Genomic DNA, 26,099 nt, shown 5'->3' with positions numbered 1-26,099 from the left:
CTCTAGTAAAAAGAGAATCCAAAGGGCCGGCAAGTCTAAAATGTATTTAAAGCGAAACAACTCCGGACCATGCATTCCGCAATGAACGCCTGTACATGACCAGAAACACAGAAACCAATTAATCCCAAGGCTCAACTGCAACAGAAGTCTAGGTACCAAAGAAATGCCGGTTCAAGGCGAGCCCCCGACCGAAATCCCAAGTTCAGTCGTCGTCCTCGGACTTCTTCTGCTTGGGCTCCTCGGACAGCTGCTTCTGCCAGATACGGTTCGCAGCATCCTTATCGAGATCGGCGAACAAGATGTCGTACACTTCTGAGTACCAGTTCACTGCGTGACCTTCGATTCCTGATTTGATGTTCTATAGCACGAAATATTAGCCAAAAGAAGCTCAGGATGTTCCTAAAGATAAGCACTCACTTCAGGCAGCTCCAGCCAGTCGGACATGTTATCGGCTGGGAAGATAATCGTCTTGGCACCAGCACGGCGCGCAGCCACCGTTTTCTCTCGCAGTCCTCCAATTCGCAGTACCTTTCCCGTGACTGTCAACTCTCCAGTCATCGCAATCGTTGGGTCAAGAGGGTGATCCAATGCCAGCGAAAGGAGGGATGTGGCCATAGTGATACCAGCGGACGGGCCTAATTGCGATTAGCTCATTTCAGCTTCTTCTTGCTTCATTGGGCTGACAACTTACCATCCTTAGGAACAGCACCCTCCGGGCAGTGCATGTGCAGCTTTGCCTTTTCGAAGAACCGATTCTCCGGGAATTGCTTCGCCATCACGGACTTCACAAATGAGTAGGCAATCTGAGTGGACTCCTTCATCACGTTCTGCAGATTGCCGGTGATGTCAAGACCCGGCCGTGACTCGGGTGTCAACGCATTTTCCAAGATGGACTCGACGTAGAGAGCCGCACCTCCCATGCTGGTCCAAGCCAGACCCATGGTAACACCCGGTGGGAAGGTGTCATACAAGCGGTCAGTGGTGAAGATTGGCGGGCCAACGTAATCGGTCAAGCTGTCCTTGCCGATGCTGAGCTGTACACTGTCGGGTACCTTGAGTGCCACCCGAGGGGTTTCTGTGGTGGACTTTTCCGATTCGCTCGATGTTTCGATGGACTCAGTCTCCTTCTGCGACTCCTCTTGCGCCGCCTTGCCCTCGGCTGTGAGAGCCTTGTCCTCCGCTAGTACGTCTTCTCCGAGGTCGGAAACAATCTTGAACGCCGCCTTTCGATACACTTTCTCGATCTGCTTCTTCAGATTTCGCACACCACTTTCTCGACAGTATGACTTGATGAGTTCTTCAATCGCATCTTCGCTGAGAGTAACGTCCACATTCTTGAGGCCGGTTAGTTCTCGAGCAGCGGGCGCAAGATATTTCTGAGCGATAGCCATCTTCTCGTCCGCGACGTAGCCAGACAGCTCAATGAGCTCCATACGATCTAACAATGGTCGAGGAATAGTGTCAGTGACATTGGCAGTGCAAACAAACAGAACCTTTGATAGGTCGACGGGTACATCCATGTAGTGATCCAGGAACGACGAATTTTGCTCAGGGTCCAAAAGCTCAAGTAGTGCAGACGACGGATCACCCTGGTGGCCACGGCCGATTTTGTCCACTTCATCGATCAAGATAAGAGGGTTCTCTGTTTGGCACTTCTTGAGTGCTTGGATAATACGCCCAGGAAGCGCACCGACATACGTCCTCCTATGTCCTTTAATCTCCGCAACATCCGTTAATCCACCCACGGAGAATCGGTAGTACTGGCGGTTCAGCGCCCGAGCGATGGACTTCCCAATACTTGTCTTTCCGACACCAGGAGGTCCAACAAGACACAGGATCTTGCCTTCCACAGTTCCTCGGAGCTTTCCAACTGCGATGAATTCGAGGATGCGGTCTTTGACATCCTTCAAACCGTAGTGGTCTTCGTTGAGCACACTGGTCGCGTTGCTGATGCCAAAGTTCTCCACGCTCTTCTGGCCCCAGGGAATCTGGGTCAACCAGTCCAAATAGTTCCGGGTCACGTTGAACTCGGACGCGGCCGGCTCAAGGTGTGCCAGCTTGTTGATCTCTTCATCGAATACTTTCTTAACAGCCTCGGGCATCGCAAGCTTCTCGGCCTTCTCCTTAAACTTCTCCACAAGCTTGTCCTTGCCGTCAGACTCAATACCTAGCTCCCGCTTAATGCCCTTCATCTGCTCCATCAGCCAATACTCTCGCTGTCGTTTCTGAATCTTGGCCTCCACATCCTTCGATATCTTTGTTTGAAGCTGGGCATTCATGAGCTCCTTCTTCAATACGACCAACCCCTTGGGCAGTCTCTCCTCAATGTTCATTGACTCGAGAACCTCCTGGAGCTCATGCAACTCTCCGCCAGACACAGCCGCCGCAAAGTCTGCCAACTTGGCAGGTTCATCGCTCAGGTTTCCGGGGAATTGATCGGTGTAGAAAGCCGAGATCTGATCCCGGAACAAGGGGTTGAGAGTGGCAATTTCCTTGCAGACGTTGACAATTTCACTTGTCACAGCCCGAATGATGGCGCTCTTTTTATCAAAGGGCTCCTCCGTTAGGTTTTCAACATTCACCAAACTGACCGGATACTTTCGTAAGAAAGAGGTAGGCTCGTAATGATCCTTTGGTACTAGCTCCGCGGCGTTCTCCTCGAAGCTTGCTACAACATCACCACGCTTCTCTGTAGTCTTATCCTCCGGCGAAGCAGTCTTGGCAGAATCGCCCGGTGGGAGTAGGGAGGAGATCTTGATACGCCGGTGGGGATATAGCACGGCCGTCACGCCGCTTTGCTCTCCACGAAGTGGATATGCAGCAGTAACTTGAGCAAATACACCGGTGTCGTAAACATCATCTGTGTTCTCAATCACATCACCGTCTGCGTTTTCGTCCTTGAACAGGAAAGCGCCAACGTATGGCTGCCCGCGTTTCATCATGTCTTGAATAGCTGTAGCGACATTTGGATCGCGGATCGTGATGGCCTTGTAGAAGCCAGGAAATAGCGGTCGTTTGGCAATGGGGATCGCCATGACCTGGGGATACACATCGGGTACTGAAGGCTTTTGGAGAGCCTTGTCGTTCTTCTTTCCCTTCTTTCCACCATCGTCGCCGTTCGAGCCGCTGGGCTTAGAGTCCGAGGGACTCTCACTTACAGGGATAGCAGACGGTGTGTCTGAAGAGTTGCCTTTTCCTTCGGCTTCCTTCTTTACATCCTCCGCCACGCCACGCTGTTCTTTGTCCGCCGCTTTCTCCCTCCGCCTTGCGAAGCCCGATGTCGGAGCTCCGGGATCTACAGACAAACCATGCTTCCCAGGTGAATCTGTCGTTTTACGACGAGATTCGCGCTCGACATCTTTATCTTCGCTTCCATCTTTGTTATCTTTGTTCTCTTTCTGGTTCGGATCCTCCTTCTCGTCTTCGGGTGGAGGCTTCTCTCTCCGCCGGGCGGCGCTAGATGAAAATGTGCGAGGGGACAGCGGAAGCGAGCGGAAACGGCGCGACGTCTCTAATAGTGATCTGGAACCGAGATTGTATCCGTGTGAAGCAAATAGAGGCCGGAGGATGAAAGGTCGCGGTGTCTGGAGCGCGGCTCTCCAGCGGAGGGTCTGGCCGCGGAGCATGCTCCCAACTTCTATGACGACAGACGAGGTAGGACGGAGGGGCCGTGGGAAATAGAAAACAGTATAATGTACAGAACAGAGGGGGTCTTGCACGGAGACCAAGGAGAAAGACACAGGATTCCGGTAAGGCCAGGCAATGACGAGGAGGAGGCGATGGCGAGCTCAGACGATTGATTACCGAAGCAAGCAGTTCCATCATCTCGAAGCTCGGACCGCTATTTTTCCGGTCGGGAAACTTTGATGGAGCCGAATGACTGAGAAGCTTCGATTCTGCTCCATCAAGATTCGCAGACCAAAACTCGGGGAAATTGTAGCAATCACTCTCCCCTCTGGCATGGGCATCTTGCGCCTCGCTTAATTCGCTCTCTTAATTTCACCCGTCATTCATTATCTCCACGATGAACCCTTCTTCGGTACTCGTACCAAAAGCTACGGCTATTCCCGGCTGTATACTGCGCACCTCGCGGCAGTGCTCGAAACATAAGCAGACGAGCGGGATTCGAGCTTCATCCTCAACGCGCCAATATCATGCCTCCGCCATCGATTCGCCTGCAAGGCGTCGGCGGGAAGACATTTTCATGAAGAAACGCCCAGACTCCATCCAAACTAGGGTATGTAGATAAACCTCTGACTGAATATGACTTGATAGCCGAAAGTCTCTGACCTTTCTTATGTTCGCAGGCTTTTCACGCTACAAACATGCTCGCGGCAATTCCCGACCCGTACAAAGTCCTAGGAGTAGATAGAGGTGCCTCCGCTGGCGACATCAAGAAGGCCTACTATGGAATGGCAAAAAAGTACCATCCCGATACCAACAAAGATCCCGGCGCCAAGGAGAAATTTGCGGAGGCCCAGACGGCCTATGAGCTGCTTTCGGACAAACAGAAACGTGAAACCTACGACCGATACGGCTCCTCTGCCTTTGATCCGAACGGCGGCTTTGACCCGAGCGCCGGCGCAGGACCCGGAGGCAATCCTTTCGCTGGCGGAGGAGGCTTCCACGGATTTGGTGGATTCGGCGGTGGTTTCCCGGGCGGTTTTGCGGCGGATATCAATATTGAAGACCTTTTCGGGGCTTTCGCGGGCGGCGCCCGTCGCTCCGGTCGGGGCAAACGCGGCCCGTTCCAGGAGATACTGGTTGGTGAGGATATTGAGGTTCAAACCAACATCTCATTCATGGAAGCGGCCAAGGGTACCTCGCAGGACGTCGTTATCACCCCGCTGAAAGAGTGTGGTACCTGTAAGGGTGACGGATTGAAAGAGGGTGCGAAGCGCAGCCAGTGTCGTCAGTGCAATGGCACCGGAACGCGCGTGCACATGATGCAGGGCGGCTTCCAGGTAGCTGCTACCTGTGACGCCTGTGGCGGAGCCGGTCTTATTGTTCCTCGAGGCTCGCACTGCGGTACATGCCAAGGAAACGGAGTGGTCCGTGACCGAAAGACCGTCAGAGTTGATATCCCCGGAGGTGTTGAGGATGGCATGCGGCTGAGGATATCTGGCGAGGGTGATGCACCCCCTACGGGGACAGCCGCCGCACCTGGAGCTCGGACGCAGCGTGGAGATCTTTATGTGTCCATCCGGGTTTCTCCCGACGAGCGCTTTAGTCGCTCTGGTTCCGATATCCTCTATACGGCGTCGATTCCGCTTACTACGGCGCTTCTTGGTGGTGAAGTTCAAATCCCCACTCTGGATGGGCAGGTCAAGGTCAAGGTGGCAACGGGAACTGGAACCGGTGACAGAATCACACTTTCGGGAATGGGCATGAAGAAACTAAGCGGCCGGTCCCGCGGCTTCACTTCTAACGGCGATCTGAAGGTCGAGTTCAAGGTTGCAATGCCCAAGTACCTGACGGGTAACCAGCGTACCATCCTTGAAGTTCTTGCCGACGAAATGGGCGATAAGACTGCCAGGCGGATCATGGATATTCCAAGGGACGGGTATGATTGGCACCTATATTAATCCTTGTTTTTGGATAGTAGCTAACCGCCATAGTGCTGCTTCGACAACCGAGGCATCTTCCGGAGATGCAAAAAAGGGCGAAGGGTTTCTCAAGTCCGCATGGCACAAACTGATGAACCATAAGAAACCTGCTGAATCGGAGAAATCTAACGAGAAATCCAGCAAAAAGGATTCCGACTCCTCGGACGGCAAGAAGAGCGACTGAACCATGAACTTATCTTCGCCCTGGGCGGAGCAGTCAATCCACTCCGCTCAAACAATCTACCTTCTAATTCTTTGTGTATATCATAGCGCCGGCGAGATTAGGGAGTGGTGTTCTTCTTTTGGTTTAGGTGGTTTTGCATATTCTGCATGTTGGGAAGCTCTTGATTGTATTACCATTTGTTCTATTCCAGGGATTACCATAGAGGCTGTCTCTGCATGTACATTATTAGAGCCACAACATCTCTACTTCTCCGTATATACATACTCTCCCAGTTGCGATATTTTATTTGACGGTAATATTAGAATAGTCATCAAGATTCAATAGCGCCTTAAGAGCTGAGTTATTGGTCCCCCGCGCTGGCTGTCAATCATCGCATCGGCGCCATTGAATCAGCCCGACTCCAACCACTGCAATTTCCGCCGCTGGATATCATCACAATCACATCCTCCTTCCTACCCCACAGCCATCGCTCTCCTTTTCGGTCCTGCTTTCTTTTCCTTCTCGTTCTCTGAACTTTCATTTTTCATTCCATCTCTCACAGCGTATAATCCGTATCGCTCCTCGCTCCTATTTCACCCCCCGCTCTCCGTTTAGGTAAATGGGAGCTCCCCGCTCCACGACGGCAAGATGGTTCAGTCGCCTATGATATCATGTCCTCTCAAACAAACCAACGAAATCGATTGGATCCAGCCTCTCAAGGATTATATCCGTCAGAGCTATGGTGAAGACCCCGAGCGTTATGGTCAGGAATGTGCTACGCTCAACCGGTTGCGCCAGGATATGAGGGGCGCTGGCAAGGACAGCGCGACAGGACGAGACCTCCTCTACCGATACTATGGACAGCTCGAGCTCTTGGATCTCAGGTTTCCCGTGGATGAGAGCCACATCAAGATATCGTTCACCTGGTATTGGACCTACGAATTGTGCTCACTTCCAACCTCGCTAACCATCCAATGCTGCCTATAGGTATGATGCATTCACGCACAAGCCAACCTCGCAGTATTCTCTCGCCTTCGAGAAAGCCTCGATCATCTTTAATATCTCCGCCGTCCTTTCCTGCCATGCAGCAAATCAGAATCGCGCCGACGATACTGGCTTGAAGACTGCATATCACAACTTCCAAGCATCCGCCGGCATGTTTACCTACATCAACGAGAACTTCCTCCATGCCCCTTCCACTGATCTGAACCGCGAAACCGTAAAGACACTCATCAACATTACACTCGCCCAAGGTCAAGAGGTGTTCCTCGAGAAGCAAATAATGGACCACAAGAAGGCTGGATTCCTCGCGAAACTCGCTAGCCAGGCCTCATATCTCTACGCGCAGGCCATTGAGGGGACGCAGGAGCATGCTAAAGGCATTTTTGATAAGTCATGGGCTACGCTCCTCCAGGCTAAGTCGGCACACATGGGTTCCGTGGCGTCGTACTACCAGGCCTTAGCTGACGGTGAAGCCGGTTCGCACGGAGTAGCTGTCGCTAGGCTCCAGCTGGCGGAAAAACATTCGACAGCTGCACTAGGCTGGGCTAAATCGTTTCCCTCATCAGTCTCACCGAACACAAACCTAACATCAGAGGCTGGCCCCAATCTTGTGGACATCGTGAAATTCCATCTTGCGAACGTGCAATCTCAACTTACTACTCTCGTCAAGGACAACGATTTCATCTACCATCAACCTATACCAAGCGAGGCGGGACTGTCTGCAGTATCCAAGCTCCCTGCAGCGAAGGCAATCCCCGTTAGCGAACTATATCAGGGTCAAGATATCCAGCGGATTATTGGCCCAGATATCTTCCAGAAACTTGTCCCTATGTCAGTCACGGAGACGGCAAGCCTCTACGATGAGGAGAAGGCGAAACTGATACGGGCAGAAACGGAAAAGGTTGAGACGGCTAATGGCGAGATGGCAGCGAGCCTGGACTATTTTAAGCTTCCTGGTAGCTTGAACATCTTGAAAGGAGGGATGGATCAGGAAATGACGGTTGATGAAGAATTCCAACGGTGGTGTCAAGAGCTGGCGGGCCATGATTCTTTCGCCAAGGCTTTCGATGGCCTCCAAGACCGCAAGTCGGAAGTGCTAGCCACACTTGACCAATGCGCAAAACAGCTGGACTTGGAAGAAAGCGTATGCGAGAAAATGCGCTCGAAATATGGGGCCGATTGGAGCCAGCAGCCCAGTAGTCGATTGAATACAACTCTTCGCAATGATATCCGGACATACCGGGATACGGTGCATGAAGCCAGCGCTAGTGACTCGCAGCTTTCGGCAACCCTTCGGCAGTACGAGTCTGACTTTGACGAGATGCGGTCTGCGGGAGAAACGGACGAGGCGGATGTGCTTTTCCAGCGAGCAATGATAAAGGCTGGCTCCAAACAGGGCAAAGCTAAGAACGGTGTGACAAGCCCTTACTCAGCTGCAGAGGGCAGTCTATTAGATGATGTCTATGACGATGGGGTTCCTTCTGTGGCCGAACAAATTGCTCGGGTAGAGTCCATACTGAAGAAACTGAACTTGGTAAAACGAGAGCGAGGACAGGTCTTGAAGGATTTGAAGGACAAGGTACCTACCGTCAGTACGTGTGGATACTGTGTCAAAGCTGACAACGGGCGTTATAGGTGCATAACGATGACATCTCCAATGTCTTGATTCTTAACAAGAAGTCAATTACAGGCCAGGAAAGTCAACTCTTCGAAGCCGAGTTGGAGAAGTTCCACCAACATCAGTTGCGATTGGTCCAGACCATTCATAAACAGGGAGCGCTGATGAAGGAGCTGACGAAGACTTATGGAGATCTATTGCAGGATAAACGGGTGAGAGCTGAGCAGTCCAAGTATGAGACAATAACCCGACAACGCAATACCGTGATGGCGAGATATAAGAAGATATACGATTCCTTCAACAGCTTAGGTTCAGGCATAAAGCAGGCTCAAACCTTCTACACTGAGATGGCTGAGACTGTCGACAGTCTCAAAAAGAACGTCGAGACATTCATCAACAACCGCAGGGCTGAAGGCGCCCAGCTTCTGGGCCAGATCGAACGTGAAAAGGCGGCCGGGACGTCCGACCACGAGGAACGCGAGCGAGAAAAGTTAAGGCAGCTGATGGAACGTCTGTCTACAGAGCCCAAGCCTCCTTCCGTTCCCCCACCCTCGTCAGTCGCCGGTCCAGCCAAAGCCAAATCTCCGCCGCCGCCTATCAAAGCACCGGCTTACCCGACGAATATCGCTCCTCCAAAGGCGTCACCACATTTCCCTCCGGCTGTTCCACAACAGCACGGGACGCCTATATCTCATTCTCCGGCCCCTTACGGCCAGTACATGCCTCCAGGGACCGGTGTGTCCTACCTTCCTTCCCAGTCCTTCCAGCAAGGTGCTGCCGCACCACTTTCTGAGGGCTATAACCCGATGGCATACCCGATCCCCGCCTCATCCATGTCACCTCCTCCGAGTCAATCATTCTACTCCCCAACACCTACCCCGTTCTACACCAGCCCTACTCCCCCCGTGCCTTCAAGCCAATACATGCCGCAAGGCTACGTACCCCCTCCGCCACCTCCCCGACCCCAGCAGACCACCTACCAACCATCCACCGGCCCATTCCCCTCAGGACCTGGCGGGTACGCTCAGGCCAGACCATACGGGAGCAGCCAGCACCACAAGGCTCATTCGCAGTCGTCGCCGCAAACGGGGCTTCCCCCTTCCTCCTCAAACACCCCCGACCCTTGGGCCGGTCTAAACGCCTGGAAGTAGGAGGCGTTGTCTTGTTCCTTTTGCGGATATCGATATCTTGCCCGACTCAGATCATGAAGAGTTACGATAGCTTTTTACGTATGAATGTACCCAGTATCTTATTTTTATGATACGTTGATGTTCATCTCTTTCCTATCCTTGCATCACGGCGTTATCACTCAATGCGCTCCTCCCCGTATTTGGAATAGCCCTTGTCACTTTGTGTGGGCCTGCTTCTCGACGTCTTTGGTAGCGTATCTCTTCATCTTCACTTGTTCCGTGGTATTTGCTTGATTGCCCTGCCAAAAGTTTAGCAAGCTTCATGAGCAATGAATCAAGTTGTCGAGGATGTCCGTCCCGTCGTAGACCTACCTACGTACCCATGGAGCTCAAGGATATGGTCAGTGATGATGGCTTATATCCAGAGCACCCACGACATCCTCAAACCATAGGGCTAGGTAGTCGAGGCTTCCAAGGACTCCTACTGGCCGCCTCACGGCGATGGCTCGGCCAGCGCTCTCGCCCTCTCTTCGTCGGACGCAAAGCGTTGGATACCGATGTACATCTTCATCGCGAGGTAGTAGGTGCACGCTTGAGCTATGCCCTGGGAGCCAAAGCTGGCAGAGGTCGGAGCGGGGATTGAGTTTATGCGAGAGTAGAAGAACAGATGAGCTCCGGCAATCTGAGCATTGTTATACATGGAAAAGAAGTTCTTCCCATTTGCAATAATGTATGGGTTGGTCTTTAGAGGGCAGACCTGGGATAGTAGTTCAAAATTTCCTTGTCCTTGACATGCACGTTGAAGCTAGAAAGCCCTGAGGTAATAATAAAGCGCGTGAGGTTGAAGAAGAGCAGGCTGTAGGTGGGGCACCCTCCCTACGTAGACGCGGGGTACTCGCCAGGTAAGAAAAGCGACCTGGAGATGGGAAGCTCGAAAAATATAAAAGTCCTTCATGGGTCCTACTCATTGAGGAATCTACAGAATATTTAATGGTACAATTTTCAAAGAGACTGTCGTAATTGTGTTTGTATTGTGAGGGCTAACCTCAAGAAACATAGCAAATAGCTGAGGAGCTTTGCCCGATTGGAGAGGGCCTCGAAAGAAAAAAGTGTGGTAAAATAGGTATATGTAGAGAAGAGAAGTGAAGTGACTCGAAAGAAAAACACGACTTGTGTGTGTGAAGAAGAGAGATAATCCGTCTATAGGCAACGCCTCGCAAAATAGTGTAATCAAACAGTGAAGAATCAAAGCAACCTAATTCCGTGACACCAATGATGCCCATGACTCAACCAGAAATGCAGTGTCTATATCTTTCGTACGCCTAACAAGAAACAAGGTTTTTTTGGACGAGACTGTTCGCGATCCGAACTAGAATCGCTCAGCCAAATCACCACCCGCAACAGAATTGGCGGTGGACGAAGAGACCGATGTGAAACCGCTGGGATTTAACATGTCCTGGACAGCCACTTTGGGCACCTGGGGTATCGGAAGTTTTCGCTGCGCACCCTCAGGGCGAGACATGATATCGCTAATACTCGGCCCAACGTGAGCCTGGTTTGGGTTGTAGTAATTAGGACCCTCAGCCTGGGGCTCCATTGGCGCAAGGGCCGGGGTGTGGTGAAGCGATAGGTGACGGATGGAAGGCAAGTGCAGCTCATTCGGTGACATGGGCTTCAGTCGTGGCGAATGGGCGGGAGTGGCCAATGGCGTGTGGTCAGGCGTAGGCGATAGGGAGTCGTGGGAGAAGGTAGGAGAAGAAGGAGCGGTCGAGTTGGGAGAGTTGGGCCTTGAGCGCTTAACGCGGTGTGAAGCATAAGAGTCCTCGTCCTCGTGCGAATGAGAGCGGCTCATGCTGTGCGAGATAGCGTAGGCTGAGAGAGAAGGCAGTCCCCTCGTGCTATGACGGGGTCCGTACATAGGATGGCTGCGCTGGCCGGAGCGGAATCCGAAACTCTCATCACGCTCAACCTGGGACGCGGCGGTGGCAAGAAGATTGATATCCATACCTGATGATGCCCTCTCGCTGGTACGGGAATAGGGGCTCAGATTGGGGCGCATGTGGTTGGCGAAGTTGGAGAACGAGTGCGGGGGCGAAATATCCGGAGATCCAACCTGAGAAACAGGAGCAGATCGAGTAATCGGCTTGCTAGGAGGAGGCATCATCGACCCAGCATTGTTGGCCAACGGGCTACCATCCTGGCTCGCAGCAGCGGCCGCCGCGGCAGCTGCCAGGTGCTGAGCCTTGTTGCCTCTCCTTGAGTTGGGGTTGTTGTGAATTCGCGAGTGGCGAGTAAGCTCATCTGAGCGGCTGAAGCGCTTTGAGCAGCCGGGGAACTGGCAGGCGTGGGGCTTTTCACCAGTGTGAGTGCGAATGTGCCTGGTCTGATGCTCCAAACGGTGAAAGGCGCGCTCGCAGAGAGGGCATTTGTAAGGCCGAGGAAGGTCCTGGCGAGCTTCCTCCGCTGCAGGGCGAGCACCCTTCATCATAGGGGGTAATAAACTGGCTCCGGTCGCCATTGTAGCACTAGCAGTAGTGTTGGAGACTTCGGCGGGGATAGCTGTGTTCTGAGGATTCAGCAGATTGGAGAAATCCACTGACGAAACTGATTGCGGCATGTGAAGCTCGTCCTTCTGCAGCTCCGAGGAGACCAAGGCGGGACGGAGCTCTGAAGAGTTGCGATAAGCCGAGAAAAGGGATGTTTCCGCGACCAGGGGGTAGCTCGGCGACAGACGATCACCACGCTAAAATGTCCTAGGTCGGTCTTCGGATGATATCGAATTTTGGCAGGGTGATGATGACTGTTGTTTGCGTGCTCAGGCTAGGCAATCGCGAGATAGACGGCTTTCCTGTGTTAAAGAGTGACGAGCTGCCAAGGTAGGTAGGTAGCCCGAGTCGAAGGACGGTGTGTTGGGATGGTTGGGTGTGTTAAGGTCGAAGGGTACGCTGTCGAGGGAAAGATCGGAAGAAGGAAGAGAGAGGGAGAGAATCTGGAGAAGAGTCTGGGGGAGGCAGGATATAAGAATGAGAGGCGGAATGGAGGGGGAAGAAGAATGAGACGGAGGGAGCTCGGGGGAGGGGAGTGACAGTGGTTATCGGAATCGGAGCAAGGAGCGAGAAAAAGGAAAAGAAAAAGATAAAGTGAGGACTTTGTGTGGGGATGAAGATATTGGGGGGGCAAAAAGAAAAAAAAAAAAAGATAAAAATTACCAAATAATAAAAGGAAAGAGGGGGGCGGAGGGCTAAAAGGGCAAAAAGAAAAGAAAAGAAATAAAAAAAGAACGTGCTCAATCCAGATCGGCTGCTTTGCTTGGAGATTCGCCCGGCCCGGTGTGGGGTTGGTACAATCTTCTCTTTGGGCAGAGGATGGACTATTATATGGAATCAAGAGACTCAATTCGATGGCTTAATTGTATAATGTTTGTCTCTTTAGCTTGCCGACTCTGCAGTCTGCACAGGCTACAGTACGAAAGAGGCCAGCTTGTCCTGTTCGTCGGTATGAGCAGAAGTACGGACGGGGAGTGCTGCGTAGAGTACGGAGGCGGCTGAGTGGGCTGGCAGGTGCGTGTGCGTATTGTCAGGATACAGGCCAATACGCGTGTCTCGTACAAGGTTCCGACCCGGCTATCGCGGAAGATCACACAATGCTGCGAATGGCATCACCGACAAAGGCGGTAGCCAAGCTTGACTCACTGCTGCGGAGGACGCTCTTACACGGTACTGGTCGCATCCATGTGATGGTATCTCCTTCATCATCTGAGGCTTCAGGTGGTCACCCCTCATAAACAAGAAGATTATGCAATCTTGGTCACTCTGCACGAATGATACTACGGAGTATGCTAAACTTCCACACCAACCCAAGGACGGGGCCAGCCTGTGATGCTCGGTAGATCGTCACCCGGGTTCTTACGTTATCATTCCTAAAGAAGAGGGTCCAGCTGGAATTGGAAATCCGCCTTACTTTCCCAAATTCCTTCCCCAGCTTATCTGGCAGGCTGGGGCGCCACGGGGAGCGTCGATTGATAGGATTCGGAGATAGCCTAGTCGAGACCTGTCGATCCACCTCTGGTGGTTGGCTGATAAACCGACAGATTTACCAGCAGGGCGGACGTCGCAGCCCAATAGGATCCCTGCCGCGACGTTGACGAGGCAGGGCGACGCGCCGATGGTGGTAGCCGTGGCCCGTAGACGGCGTAGAGTCATACGATGATGATGATGATGATGATGAGATCCGAGATCCAACTCCAGGTCTGCAGCAGAGGTGAACTCATTACTGAGCCACGAAAATATCCCGGGATCATGCGGATTGCGGGGAAGACTTAAAAGAATTGCATCAGCCTCTTGACTCACCGGGTAACCATGGATGGCTCAGGGCGCTGATAACTCGGTGCTCGCTCGGAAAACAAGATATACTGTAGTTCACCAATTTAGGTAGGTCGAGGAAGTTATAGCCGCATAATTATCGGCTTTAAAGTTCAGGCTCAGCTGGCAACTCAGTATCTTCTCCTCAAAGCTACCGGGGTATCTGGAGGTATATAATGGTCGTTGCGACTGGTCTAGGCCACGGACAGGGGTGTGCACTGTTCATCTCATCACGCCCCGGTCTTGCGAAGTTGCGTCTTTCCTGTCGAATCCTTAACTCCTCGACTCGTCGTGCTATCCATCATGAAAGAACAAAGAAGGACCTTGTGGCTAGCAAGGGGCTGTCGGAAATTGGCCTCCGCACTCGGCGCGATCCACCTCCCGCTGTGGACAATGGAATGCTGGCAGCTGGAATTCTTCAGGAATCAGGGAGAACCGGTATGCAAGCGGGCATGGGCTCATGAAGCGTTTCCATTGGGGCGATGATTCCCGTCATTCAAGCGATTACTGGATGCCATATTCTCCGTTGAGAATCCGTCGGTGCTCCGTACTCGTATGTATACTCCAGAAAATGACGCCGCATCCGGGGAAATGAGGTCAGTCAGTTTGAAGATTTCCTAAGTTCCTTCAATATTCCTTTAGGTAAAAGGAATCCACGGACGATGCAAGGGAGAGCGGTCTGCTAATTAACCTGGATTTTGGGTCTGAAGCAAGATCCAAAGTCTTGGGCAGCATGCAGCAGGCCGTCTCAGCGAGTCTTCCTAGTGGTCGATCATACATAGCCCGATCTTAAGTTCTTGACACAGACCACGATTGCGAATTGGCGGTAAGATAGTATAGCCTGCCTAACACACACAGAACAAGCAGGCCCTATCTCAAAATCGAGTTGCTTACAGTGTTTGTCATCCTCGTCCCCGCTCTGGGCAGTTAGGTATCCTGGACCTGGAGACCCCAAGGAGATACCCCACCGACTTGGCAGGTGGCTTCACCCCTTGTTTTGATAGGACACCCTCGGATGATCAGCAGATGTCGCATTATAGCCTTGATAGGGTCTCGAATCTGCTCGGCTCGTATCTGAATCTGCCCTCAGGGATGCCCTCCTTGGCCGCGTCACAATATCACGGATCTCATTTGCGGCCTTCCGGCTGCCGCGGCCAGCGCCGCAGGAAGCTACAGGGGAGCGCAGGACGCCAAAGCAGCCCCAAACAGCCCCGAGGCGGAGCAAAGGTACTATGCCTCTCACAGGCGCTGGTCGGCGGTCGCAAGAAATGGACAGCTGTCCAGATGCTGGCTTGCAGGTCGCGAGTCGCGCCCAGGCTTCCAGCCCAGCCCCAGGCCCCCAAGTTCTACGGCCTGCGCCTCCGCATTATTCGCTTTCGCATAGCCATACCCCGTACAGCACGGAGCTTCCTTATCATTCTACGTCTGCCTATCTGGCACTGCGCGGGCACCGGAAGCATGTGCTCGTACCATTTGTAGCCAGCACGCAATGGGCGATAGTCATTTGAACTTCACTTCCAATGGGGTCTCTGCCTCAGGTGACTCTCACATCCATGCAGATGCCGGCCCGACTGCCGAAACTTGAAAGACAGATAGGCAGAAGTGCGAATCATGCCTGCTGTTATCACCCCACACTATGTAGGAGCACAACCAGTACAGTAGTAGTCAGCCAGCCAGCCTCAATCCGATATCGTGGGACCGCAGCTATGGAGTCACGACTCACGCAGGTACCAGCGTGCCCAGTGCACTGCCAGGTGTCGGATAACGGCACAGATAGCACAGCCAATTTATTTTCAATTTAACTTAGCGCCGGCGAGCGAGCGAACGAACCTGGGGTTCGTGAGATCCGAAGAATTATCGCGGGAAGCACGGCACTTGGCCCTTGGGCAAGGGCACTTGGACCTGGTTCAGGCGGTTATTTTTCCCGCATTTTACCGAAGTTTTAAGGATTGCGGAGATGGCTGGAGAGGCGCTTTTGAGTCTTTGACTCGAAATTGAGTGGAGTGGACACGGCCTGACACTGAAAACCCAGGGAACTGAGCTGTCACGGGCTCTGATAACGACAAGTCAATGGTCAATTGCGCCAGTCGATGGATTTCTCAGCATGCTCATGATCAACTTATTACTTCTTATCAACGATCGTCTTTATCTTCAACCGGGCCCGGTCAGAGACTAATCTAAAAGCTGACATTATGTACAAAATTCACATCGTGTACGAAGATGATGCAAATAATCGAGTCGCGGAAGCACGCAATAATCATGAACCCCCCGCCTCGATCCGATCCAAGTCGAATCGCACTACATTACTCCGGCGTCCGGACGGTGTAGGAATTTCTCCGCAGAGATCTACTGTACCGTACGCCCCGATTTGTCAGTGTCTTGATTCGGATCTCGATCGCTTTAGTTGATGTGACGACACCTCACCGCGGCGTCTGGTTGTCACCATGATGGGACAGTAGTAGTCGTCACTGCTGCTACTGTACTCAAAATGCCCGGTCATGCAGTACCTGGTCGGTGCATGCCGGTAGCACAGTGGACGCTTGGGTCGTCATCCAGTCCTAGACAGCAATGCACTGCAGCTAGGTACATCAGGCACCGTACTACGAAGTGACAAAGTCCCTGGATAGGTACGTTTTCTCTGCAACATGAACTGAGACAAGCTACATCAGTATGGAACTGGGAAACTAGGCAATGGAACCTTGAACATACGGAGTAATAGCCGCTTAGCCGACAAACAAAGGTCAAAGAGCAATAGCATGATCAATTCTCATGTTCATGGTCATAGTCATGTTCTATGACCTTTCTCCGCACTCGACGATGATCACCGGCCAGGATCGAGTGGTTCGCCCGTTTATTCCGTGGAGAATAGAATCCCCACCAAATACATCAACAATAGACCAGGGCGAACCTCTTAGCAGCCTACAGATGCCGCAAGCGATAGCGATCTAGATCATGGGCTTTGACTCTGTAAGGACGCTCATGCCTCCAGAGATTAGGGAATCGGCCCATGACTCCGGGCTGCAGCAGAGCGTCTAACTTGAGTACAGTACGGAGTACACGTAAGTTCACAGGTAGATCGCAAATCATCTATAATTGCGGGGAACGCAAATCCCTCGAATCCGGATAACCCCAACCCCCAATTACCAAATCGATTGAATTACCAAATCGATTGAAGAATTTTCTGTCGCCTGCACACCGATGCGTGTGATGCGATTGTGATCGTCTCAGCCTGGAGATCATCGCCAACTGCCTTGCTTAAGCGCCGGCGTGGTAGATCCGAACTTCCCCCGCTGTCCGAGGTCGCTGCGTCTACTTTCTTGAGGACCCCATGGGTGAGCGAAAGGCCCCGATCTCGGGGGTCTGGGGTGTGGTGTCATGAAGCTTGTATTGACAATCTGCACAAGGGAGATCCTATCGCTATCCATACCCACAGATCGCCTGGGGGCTGGCTATCCTGGGCGTATGTGTGTCCTGGGTACAGCTTCGAATAGGCTACACGAGACATACACCGCAAGTTGACGACCAATGAGTGAAGCTATACCTCGGAGAAGGGTCTATATATAACCCTTGACACAAACATCACCTAGCCTGCCCCCATCCATCATTTCAAACGCCATTCAAACAGCAGTCAAACACCGAACCAAACAGCTCCAACGTCGATATCGGCGTCGTCACACAAAGAGGTCCGTTCTCTCTCATGTACCAATCGACAGGTATTGCAGCCCTAGCGGGGGACCGGGGTGAGGTGATGCAGGTTCGCCAAGGTTGCGCGGAGTATCTATATTTATGCGCAATGTACGCGTTGACGTACTTCTGTGCTACTTTAATGGGACTGCATTGACTCCTAGTTGGGAGTTGACAGCTGGGGTCCAAAGTTAGGCTGGGATGCCAGTTTGTCAAAGCGTCAGCACCTCAATTGTCCGTCCCTTGTTGTGTATCCAATATTGACACGAGAATCGCCAACCCTACAGAATACACCTGCGGCACTGGCTGGGAGAGAGATCCAAACTCATGACTCCATGGGATGACGCTAGCTCCTCCATGATGATCACATTGGATGAGAAATGCCGTGTGTTATTCCGGGGGCCGCGGACGGAGTATTACTGTCCTCCCGCCTGGTATCTGAGATCATCTTGGTCCAACTCTGGTGACCTCAGGATGACCTGATCCGATCTGACTCGTCTACCAACCCATCCAACCAAGCGGGTGATAGGAGGAAAGCAAGTCACCCGAGCAGTGAGCGATACCAGTAGCACTGCTACCTCGTTATCAAGCCCCTTCAATTCGCCATCGGCGAGCTGTGATGACCGTAGGCGTAGGTCCCCAATCCCTGCGGCGGCTAATTAATGGTGGGGGCAGAATCCGGGGAAGAAGGTGAGATAGCGAGGTGTTTCGACTTTGCTTTGCACGAACCAATAGTTCGATGCACAGGCCGACCTATCGCTTTCCGAAACCTCCTGCTGGCCGGGATACAGGAACTGTGTCCGGGCGCCTTATCTGACACTATGGTGCAATAATGGATGAACAAATGTCCACCCAGTCAGGGCACTGAAACGCCATCCTCGATAGAAGGAGGGGAACGGCGTCTGCCGTTATCTTAGAAGATAAGGTAATCAGTATTGTTTCAATACTTGTTCCAATGGCGTATTTTACCCTTGGCACACCAACATCCACGGCCCTCGCCTAATGCCACGCACCTCCGAAAAAAGAGAATCGAGAAAAGCCCTTGGTGAAATTCTCTCCCCACAAGGCACCAAGACCAACACCAAGACCAGCGATCGGGGGATCCACAATCTTCTGGAACAGGACGGTCCGACGGTGGAAGCTTCGGTCCAATTAAATGGCAGCTCTGTATCATGCCGATGATATCATTGTCGCATAGGGAAACCCGTTCCCCAGCTGTCTTATCAGCCTGGAGTTATGCGGGGCCGTGGACAGTTCCGGATTGAGCATCTGTTGACTCTATCCAGATTCCGGAGACAGCGTACGGCGTCTTATGGTACCGGTTAATTTTTCCCTGTGTTCTTTTGCGTGGTATCGGTCCTTTTTTGTCTTGCTGACACTGTGGGGTAAAGGTGATTGGCGGAATTAGATATTTCCCATTGTCGACTGCCCCCGGGGATGTAACTCGCCGGCGAAACATTAGAGCTAGCATCAGCCTCTGACGGCCTTTCCAGAACCCCGGTGTCAAGGAATAATCTAGAAGGAGGAGAACGTGTTCTGGACCTGAATCAGCAGGGTTGTTGCAAAATTTCCAACTAATCCCGGTTAATAATGGCTGTCTGAATAGGCTGATCCTCGGCAGCGAAGGTCCATCATGTTATGACGTTCCGAGGGTTGTCCTCCGGCCGTGGAGGCTTTGGAGACGACCTTATGATGTGCGCAGACTTGCGCAATCCGGGGTCTTGGATTCCAGACTGGGGAAGGGAATTGCCCCGGATATTTGCCCCCGGACAAAGTCCGCATCAGAGATAGGAGGAGCGGGTCAATAATAGAGAGTACTCTGTACACACAGACTTGGCGCCTCAGCACTACTGAACCCGCGCTTGCGTCTTGTGTATGCCATTCGGTGACACGCTGTCTACTTCATCGCGGGTAGTTGGCCCGAGTAAGCGAACCATATCACCATGACCCCGGGTCTGTGGCCGGCGTTGGTTCTCCCCGGAGATACCCCGGAGAGCATCCGAGAGAAGATAATAATAGGTCTGATTGTCAGGCGGGAAAACATTCTCCAGAATTCTACCCCTATCTTCATCCTTTGGAGAAATTATCCCCGCACTTATGAGGATTGACAAGCTGATCTACTTCCCCAGGGAGACTATCGTTTTGAAGATGCCTGTGGCCTTGAGCAGCCCCTGTTGAAGCTCCTAACTAGCTACTGTTAGTGAGGTACTAGTCTGCATTACCATGCGCTACACGACCGGGGTGATGAAGAGCTTGGAGAGATACCCCGAGATTCCGGCGATGCACTGATACGGATTGTCGACCAATCTCGATGTCCCTTTGATCAGCTCGAACGAGCAATTATCTGGACAATTGAATCTGCGTGCCATATTCTAAAAATTGGGCTTTGATCGAGTCAGGCCGAGAATCGAGCTTGTGATGGTCGTGGACTCGTGATGTAAGAGCGTCTTCCCCCTTCACATGCCCTGTCTCATATCGATGGCATGATCCCGGTACGGGGTAGCATCCCTTCCCAGGTACTCCGCACATGGTTGCCAGGTCACAACCGTCCCGTCAGTCCGCAGCTTTAGCTTCCGTTTGTGTAAATGAAACGTTGTCTGCAGGTATATCCCTGACGACCAGAGTATTGAATGATGCACTGCTTGATACAACGACTTTCAGCGTTTTGGGAAACATGGAATGCAGTTGTGGGGCAACGATGATTGACCGGATGAGTGTAGCCTCAAGAGGGCAACGGCTGAAAAGGGAAAGGTTTGATGATGGCGTCATGCTAGGATGTGCAGCTAACGTTACTACGTTAGCGAACCAAGAAGTCAAGACATGGTCCTGCCTTAGCGGCATACGCGGCCGTGTTTGAGACGCCCATCTCCCGCAGCTGCGGCCTGGATCACAGCACTCCGGGAGAACCGCTGGAGACTTGAATATCGATTTCATGAGATATTTTGCAAGGCGACAAGCATGGCACGCAGAACGGGGTCGAAACTCCAGGAGTTCCGTCATTTGCCCGTTGTCCGAGGCACAGCACAAGAGTCAAATGCAAAGTCAACAAGGAGGGCTTGGATCGATGGGCATCTCGACCGCTGCGGTGCCGAATCGACAGGCAATCGGATCGGAAGGAACCGGGACAATGTCGGGGCTGGCAGGGGTGCGACTCAGTGGTGTGATTGCGGAGAGAACGCTTTGCTTACCTAACTTCTCCCCAAAAAGTGTCTCGGTGAAGTTTTCCCGGACATTGTCCGCCCTGGCCCTGGAGGTCCCTCTCCACTGCTCCTCCAGTCTGCAAGACTTTCCTGGAGGGGTGGAAGTCCCGCGGGCCCGGCCAGAATTTCCCTCGGTATCGCCATCCCGAAACCTCGCCCTTTTGCCAGTGTGCCGACCCTGTCCCGAATCCCGTGGTGGCCTGAGCTCGCCGCAGAAGGAAACTCAGCCGGCGTTATCTTCACCCTTTCGACCAGGGAACGAGGCTAGCCGCTAGAGTTGACAACCCCGGTTGTTTGCCCGTGATAAATTGTCATCCTGGGGTCCTTCCAAGGCTCACAACGGGTTTACTCTTTCGGGAAGTCGTGTAACTATCCGCTCTGCGATATCTTACGACCCGGCTATACCTCGGCTGCTGCTTTTTTACCATATCACCTCTTCTACGGGGTGCTCGAAATATGGCGCATGTGGGCGGGATCCATCATAAAAAGCCGTTTCAGCTTTTCGAAAGTTCCTTGGAAGTCCTGGGGTTGAGCGCGGCGGCTGGTCTCTTCTTCTGGTGAAGAATTTTCTCCCCGGGTCAGGCTGAGACCTGCATTCCAAGGTTGATATGGGTCTGTGACTTTGTGTGGATATCGCATCTGAGATAGCGGTGAGCAGAAAAATCAGTTGGCTCCAGCCTCCAGCCAGATCTCAAAGTCAAAATCATGGCGTGCAGCTCTTGGCTTCGCTCGCAAAGGACTCCGGTTCTTGGGGCATCTAGGGCGCAGACAAGAGGTCGTCTCTGAAGTCAAAAGGAAAACAGCCACCATCACGTGTCCTAGCAGAACCTGAAGGCACATTCTTCCTTTCGCTTCGAACACAGTATTTCAAGCGCGAGGTATTGGGCTTAAAGCAGGCTAGCAGCTGTCAGCCTGTCAAGTCAAAGTGTCAACAACTGTTACTCCACACTTTTTAGGATAAGCCATCTCGCGGTTCCTGAACCACACCTTCGATCTTATCTATCAATCCCCTGTTGTCAGTCGGACGGTCCTCTCTCGAATCGCATCCTAGATATTAGGTACAAACATGATCTCAGGATCACTTCAGCAAGGTAAGGTTCCGCAAAGCAGAAGAGATATGGTGGGTGAAAGAAAGATGGATGGCTGTTCTTTCAGGTCGGTACAAAGGTCTTTCGTCATATTACCGGATTGGGCGACGCTGATGATGTCGCGCCACGGAATTCTGCCGCGTCTTGCCGCCTAGAAATGCCCGAGACAGAAGCCAAAAAAGTTCCTCTTCATGCTTTCAGCGCCCTAGAGACTCACCCTCGCCTGCCCTTGGCTTCAATTGTAATTGCTGCTTTTGGTTGAACAATCGTTTCTCTATAGTACCTGCAACGGGCTTGGTTTCCACCTTCATCTTCCCGCTGAGCCTCCGAAAATTCCTCATTCGTTATGGCGCCCCCGCGCCAGCGGACCACAGCCGTTCAGGACGACTCGCGATCTGAAGCGTCCAGTACAACAACAAAGGAACTGAAGGCCGCGGCAACCAAAGGCAGAAAAGGTACAAACGGTGTCACAACGACCACTATCTCTCGAGAGGTCAAGGTCACTACAAATGTTACCAGCGCCCCCGCTACACAAGGCGAGCAACCGGACAACCTCCCAAGAGTACGTTGTTAGTCGGGCTGAAAAGCCTTGTTTTTACATGCTCATCATGTTTTTCTCTTCATATCTAATATTAATGCACTTTTGCTCTTTGTTTGTCAATACTAACTGGCTCTCCGCATTTAGATCCCTTGGTCCGAGATGCCTCTCGACTTCCTCCACTCCTACCGACACGCCTACAAGTTGAACTGTCCTAGCGCACACTCCAGCGAATACTCGCATAATCTTCTTTCACGAGGGATCGGTCTCCTATCACCAACGGCCATTGCTGCACAGCGAGCTCAACGTCACGGTTCCCAACAGACGAACGGTTCGTCACGACAACACCATAGCCGAAGCCGCCTCAATGGCATTAGCGGAGGTTCCCACAATTTCTCTTCGAAAAAGGCCAACACTCACAGCGGAAAGGGTTCATTGAACCATATCGTCGGTCAGGATCGTGTGTCTAAAACTCAGCTCGCCACGGCCGTCCGCAAACATTTCAATAGCGCCGGTCTGGTGGAACAGGAGGCCATCGCACGATTCCTTTACAAAGTTCGCGAAGAAGGTCGAGGACGACACTTTCGACTGAAATTCCAACCTTGACGAAGTCTGCTCACATACTTTCTGGATTTTGCGAGATTCTTCAGCTTGCTCTGGTGTTTGTGATGTCCACCTGTACAAAACATAAGAAGGCCCTACAATAGTTGTGGGGGCTCGCTTGGGTGATTCTCTGGTTCTGGCCGCATACCCCTATTGCTATTTCTTATTGAGTTATTAAGATACCCATTCATGGTTCCGGTGCTCGTCGACTTCTTTTGTCTCTTTCGTTTCACTCATTTTCTTCCCAGTTGGTGCATCCTGGCTTGGTCTGCATCTCGGCGTCTCAAGGAAAGTCGCAGTCACAGTTGACAATCTCAAATCATACTTGATTTGTTAATCAGTCACATTTTCCTGGCTACCTACTCCTGATACTTCTCTTTGGTTGTCATAGACTATATCCTGTCCGACACGTGTTTCAATACATACAACTGGGAACCTCTTTTCCCCTCACATGTATGAACGTCTTGCGCTTGTGGGATAGTCTCCCGCCAGGCTGCCGCTACGAAATAGGCACTCAATGACCTGTTCCACATTAATAGGAACTGGAAGTTCCTTAGTACCTGCTATGTACCTATTAGTATGTATGTGCCCGTCACATTACGTTTGTGGAATCCGATACCAAGAGTTCAGCCAGTACCTGTCCACGATTTCATGTCCCAGATTTGACAGTAACTCCTTGGTAACTACTACTGTTATGCTCGCCTCTATCTAGGGAGGCTGGCTTTAGGGCTGACTGGCTTTACGGAGGGGGTGCCTACCCATGTACTACTCAAATCGTGCAGTGCAGATGTAAGTATATTAGGGTTAGTTTAGTTGGTAGGTTTTGAACCCAGTCTGGTGAAAAGGCAGAGCCCAGTGATATTTGTCGGTTTCAATAACTACTATTACTGCTAGCAGGAACCTGCAGGCAGGAGAATGGGATGAAGAAGAAATATTTTTATGTACAGTGTATAATGTAGTTAATTCGATGCCAACCAACCGAGCCAACGACCAACCAACCTTATAAGTAAGTAGTATCCATCCGATCCCATGCGATCTGTTCCATCGGTAAATGCTGAAAGAAATTGAACTGGAAGACAAAACGGGAGGAAGAAAGCGAAAGACAGAACGGTCTTCTTCAAGAAGGGGAATAAAAACAGCGTACAGCTGGAAGAGGGTTGAATGTTGGAAATGTAGACAGAGAAGTAAGGTAAATACGTAAGCTTGCTTGCAATTCAACTCAAAAAGGGTGAAAAGCAAAGGGGGATATAGAAAAAGGATAGTTTGCTGGGAAGGATGGAGGTCCGTTCAAGACGGACAGACGAAGATAGGAAGAGAAATACACCTCCGAGCCCGAACCTAGACACCGTGCCGAATCGTGACTGTGATTATGACCGCGACTTAACTGAACACCCGTACGGAGTTATCCGCGCACCCTGTTGCAATGACACACCGGAATGAAGGCTTAGAGGCGTCCTTCTTACCCGCGCTCTCTTCAGGGTTGTCGCTGTTAGGGCTGGGCGCCCATCTGATGCAGCTGACAAAGTGCTCGTGGGCGCCGGTGATCGTCTTAACCAGCCTCCCTTCCTGGGACAGATCCCAGCATCGTATTGTTTTATCATCGGCAACACTGAAGAGATATTTCCCACCGGGATGAAATAGCAAACCCCGGACCCAGTTGTCGTGCCCGTGTAGGGTCTTTATCAGTTTCCCTCGCGCCTCCCAAAGCTTGATCGTTTTATCTCTGGCCCCTGTGGCAACAAACTCACAGGAGCTTGTTGCAGGAGGTGGTTTTTTGAGTCCAGCTAAGGTAGCTAGATGCCCGTAACTTGCTGGAGGCGCAAATACACAGCACTCGATAAAGTTTTCGTGGCCTAGTAATGCGGCCTTTGGTTCTGCTGACGAAACCTCCCACACCGTGACTGATTGATCTCTACCACCGGATACAAGCCATTTGCCGTCAAATGAAGGCGACACATCTCGGATCCATGACTCTGTCGCTGATTTGATCACCTTCACACAGAATCCTGTTGAGACATCCCACATCCGCAACGTTCCGTCTCGACTGGCGGAGATAAGGTGGTTCTCGTTGGAGGTCAAAAAGCGCACAGTTGAGACCGAGTGGTCATGACCGGATAGCGTTCGAATGTTCGCGTAATCCTTGCTTGGATCCCATAGCTTGATTGTGAGGTCGCTAGAACAAGATGCTAGCATAGTGTTTCCTTTTTGCCCGCCGTAATCAAGACCAGAGACACCTCTTGTATGCCCCTTTAGGGTCCGCTCTATTTCCCCTAGTTCCCAATCCCATATCTTTATCGTGCAATCTTCGGAGCCGGAAGCGAGCGATGTGAACACCGGGTGGAAAGCAACACATGTGACCGCGTCTCGATGCGAGTTCAATGTATGCGTTGATGAGGGTTTAGGAAGCCAATTAGTTGGGTCTTGATTCTTCGCACGGGCCACTGACGGTGAGGCTTCAAGTTCGGCTTGGAGGTTGCGGACTTCGGCCTCTAAATCATTTATCTGCACTGCCGGTCAACAGTCTCGTCTCAGCAACGTGGTCCCGTGCATCCGGTCCGTACTCTTCTTTGCAGTCGGGCAATTCCCGTCCATTTCTTCTCTAGTACTCCTTCGAATTTCTTGCATGTGGCCTCATTGTAACCATCGTCGAATTGAAGCTCTTTGCGTAGCGTTTCGGCAGTCTGGGGCGCATTTATCACGGAAAGGTAGGCGAGCATGGCCTTATGCCTGGTTGCGCATCATCAGCAAGATTCCTGGTACAACGTAGGATGTGAGATGCTTACAGCGCCTCCGCTTGCGGAGCTGTCAATATTTGGCTCATTGTTGTTGTGTTCGCGAAAGTTGGGGGGTCGGATATAAAGTAGGTCGATGTTTAAGGCAGCGGAGGCCGCGCGTACTCACGGTAGAACAACTAGGCCAGCAGTGTTCATAATCAACAGCACAAAGGGTCATCAAGACGTAGAAAGGACATGAGATGCAGCTGGGGGTTGGGACCAAAGCACCAGCAAACGCCGCGGAGAGCCCCTCAGACCGAGCGGTGGCAGATCACGTGACGTACATCCGGCAGCAAGCCACCGCCTTCATGGCGTTGGGTATCACCATCGCT

The 26,099-nt window shown here is 52.0% G+C and overlaps 6 protein-coding genes across 6 annotated transcripts; 3 read left to right on the top strand and 3 right to left on the bottom strand.

The window, feature by feature from the left end:
* Positions 1-202: 202 nt before the first annotated feature.
* Positions 203-3,626, bottom strand: DSM5745_02233 (endopeptidase La; the record flags this gene model as incomplete). Its single annotated transcript, XM_026744249.1, has 3 exons — positions 203-358; positions 418-635; positions 692-3,626. The coding sequence occupies 3 exons, from the start codon at positions 3,624-3,626 to the stop codon at positions 203-205; spliced, it is 3,309 nt and encodes a 1,102-aa protein (XP_026607412.1).
* A 699-nt stretch (positions 3,627-4,325) lies between these two features.
* On the top strand, positions 4,326-5,790 carry DSM5745_02232 (putative mitochondrial DnaJ chaperone (Mdj1); the record flags this gene model as incomplete). The annotated part of the gene is made up of 2 exons (XM_026744248.1): positions 4,326-5,563; positions 5,619-5,790. 2 exons carry the CDS (start codon positions 4,326-4,328, stop codon positions 5,788-5,790), a joined length of 1,410 nt encoding a protein of 469 aa, XP_026607411.1.
* A 627-nt stretch (positions 5,791-6,417) lies between these two features.
* Positions 6,418-9,540, top strand: bro1 (putative signal transduction protein BroA; the record flags this gene model as incomplete). The annotated part of the gene is made up of 3 exons (XM_026744247.1): positions 6,418-6,695; positions 6,757-8,359; positions 8,407-9,540. The coding sequence occupies 3 exons, from the start codon at positions 6,418-6,420 to the stop codon at positions 9,538-9,540; spliced, it is 3,015 nt and encodes a 1,004-aa protein (XP_026607410.1).
* A 1,348-nt stretch (positions 9,541-10,888) lies between these two features.
* Positions 10,889-12,136, bottom strand: DSM5745_02230 (C2H2-type zinc finger protein; the record flags this gene model as incomplete). Its single annotated transcript, XM_026744246.1, has 1 exon — positions 10,889-12,136. The coding sequence occupies one exon, from the start codon at positions 12,134-12,136 to the stop codon at positions 10,889-10,891; it is 1,248 nt and encodes a 415-aa protein (XP_026607409.1).
* Positions 12,137-22,198: 10,062 nt separating this feature from the next.
* On the top strand, positions 22,199-22,996 carry DSM5745_02229 (histone deacetylase complex subunit SAP30 Sin3-binding domain-containing protein; the record flags this gene model as incomplete). The annotated part of the gene is made up of 2 exons (XM_026744245.1): positions 22,199-22,414; positions 22,538-22,996. 2 exons carry the CDS (start codon positions 22,199-22,201, stop codon positions 22,994-22,996), a joined length of 675 nt encoding a protein of 224 aa, XP_026607408.1.
* Positions 22,997-24,373: 1,377 nt separating this feature from the next.
* On the bottom strand, positions 24,374-25,814 carry DSM5745_02228 (WD40 repeat domain-containing protein; the record flags this gene model as incomplete). Its single annotated transcript, XM_026744244.1, has 3 exons — positions 24,374-25,495; positions 25,555-25,720; positions 25,777-25,814. 3 exons carry the CDS (start codon positions 25,812-25,814, stop codon positions 24,374-24,376), a joined length of 1,326 nt encoding a protein of 441 aa, XP_026607407.1.
* Between the last annotated feature and the right edge of the window lie 285 nt (positions 25,815-26,099).

This window comes from Aspergillus mulundensis, assembly GCF_003369625.1.
Source record: "Aspergillus mulundensis strain DSM 5745 chromosome Unknown scaffold_1, whole genome shotgun sequence".
In the NCBI taxonomy this organism is placed as follows: domain Eukaryota; kingdom Fungi; phylum Ascomycota; class Eurotiomycetes; order Eurotiales; family Aspergillaceae; genus Aspergillus; species Aspergillus mulundensis.
Note: the sequence above shows the minus strand (reverse complement) of the source record. Positions and strands in the feature narration are given on the sequence as shown.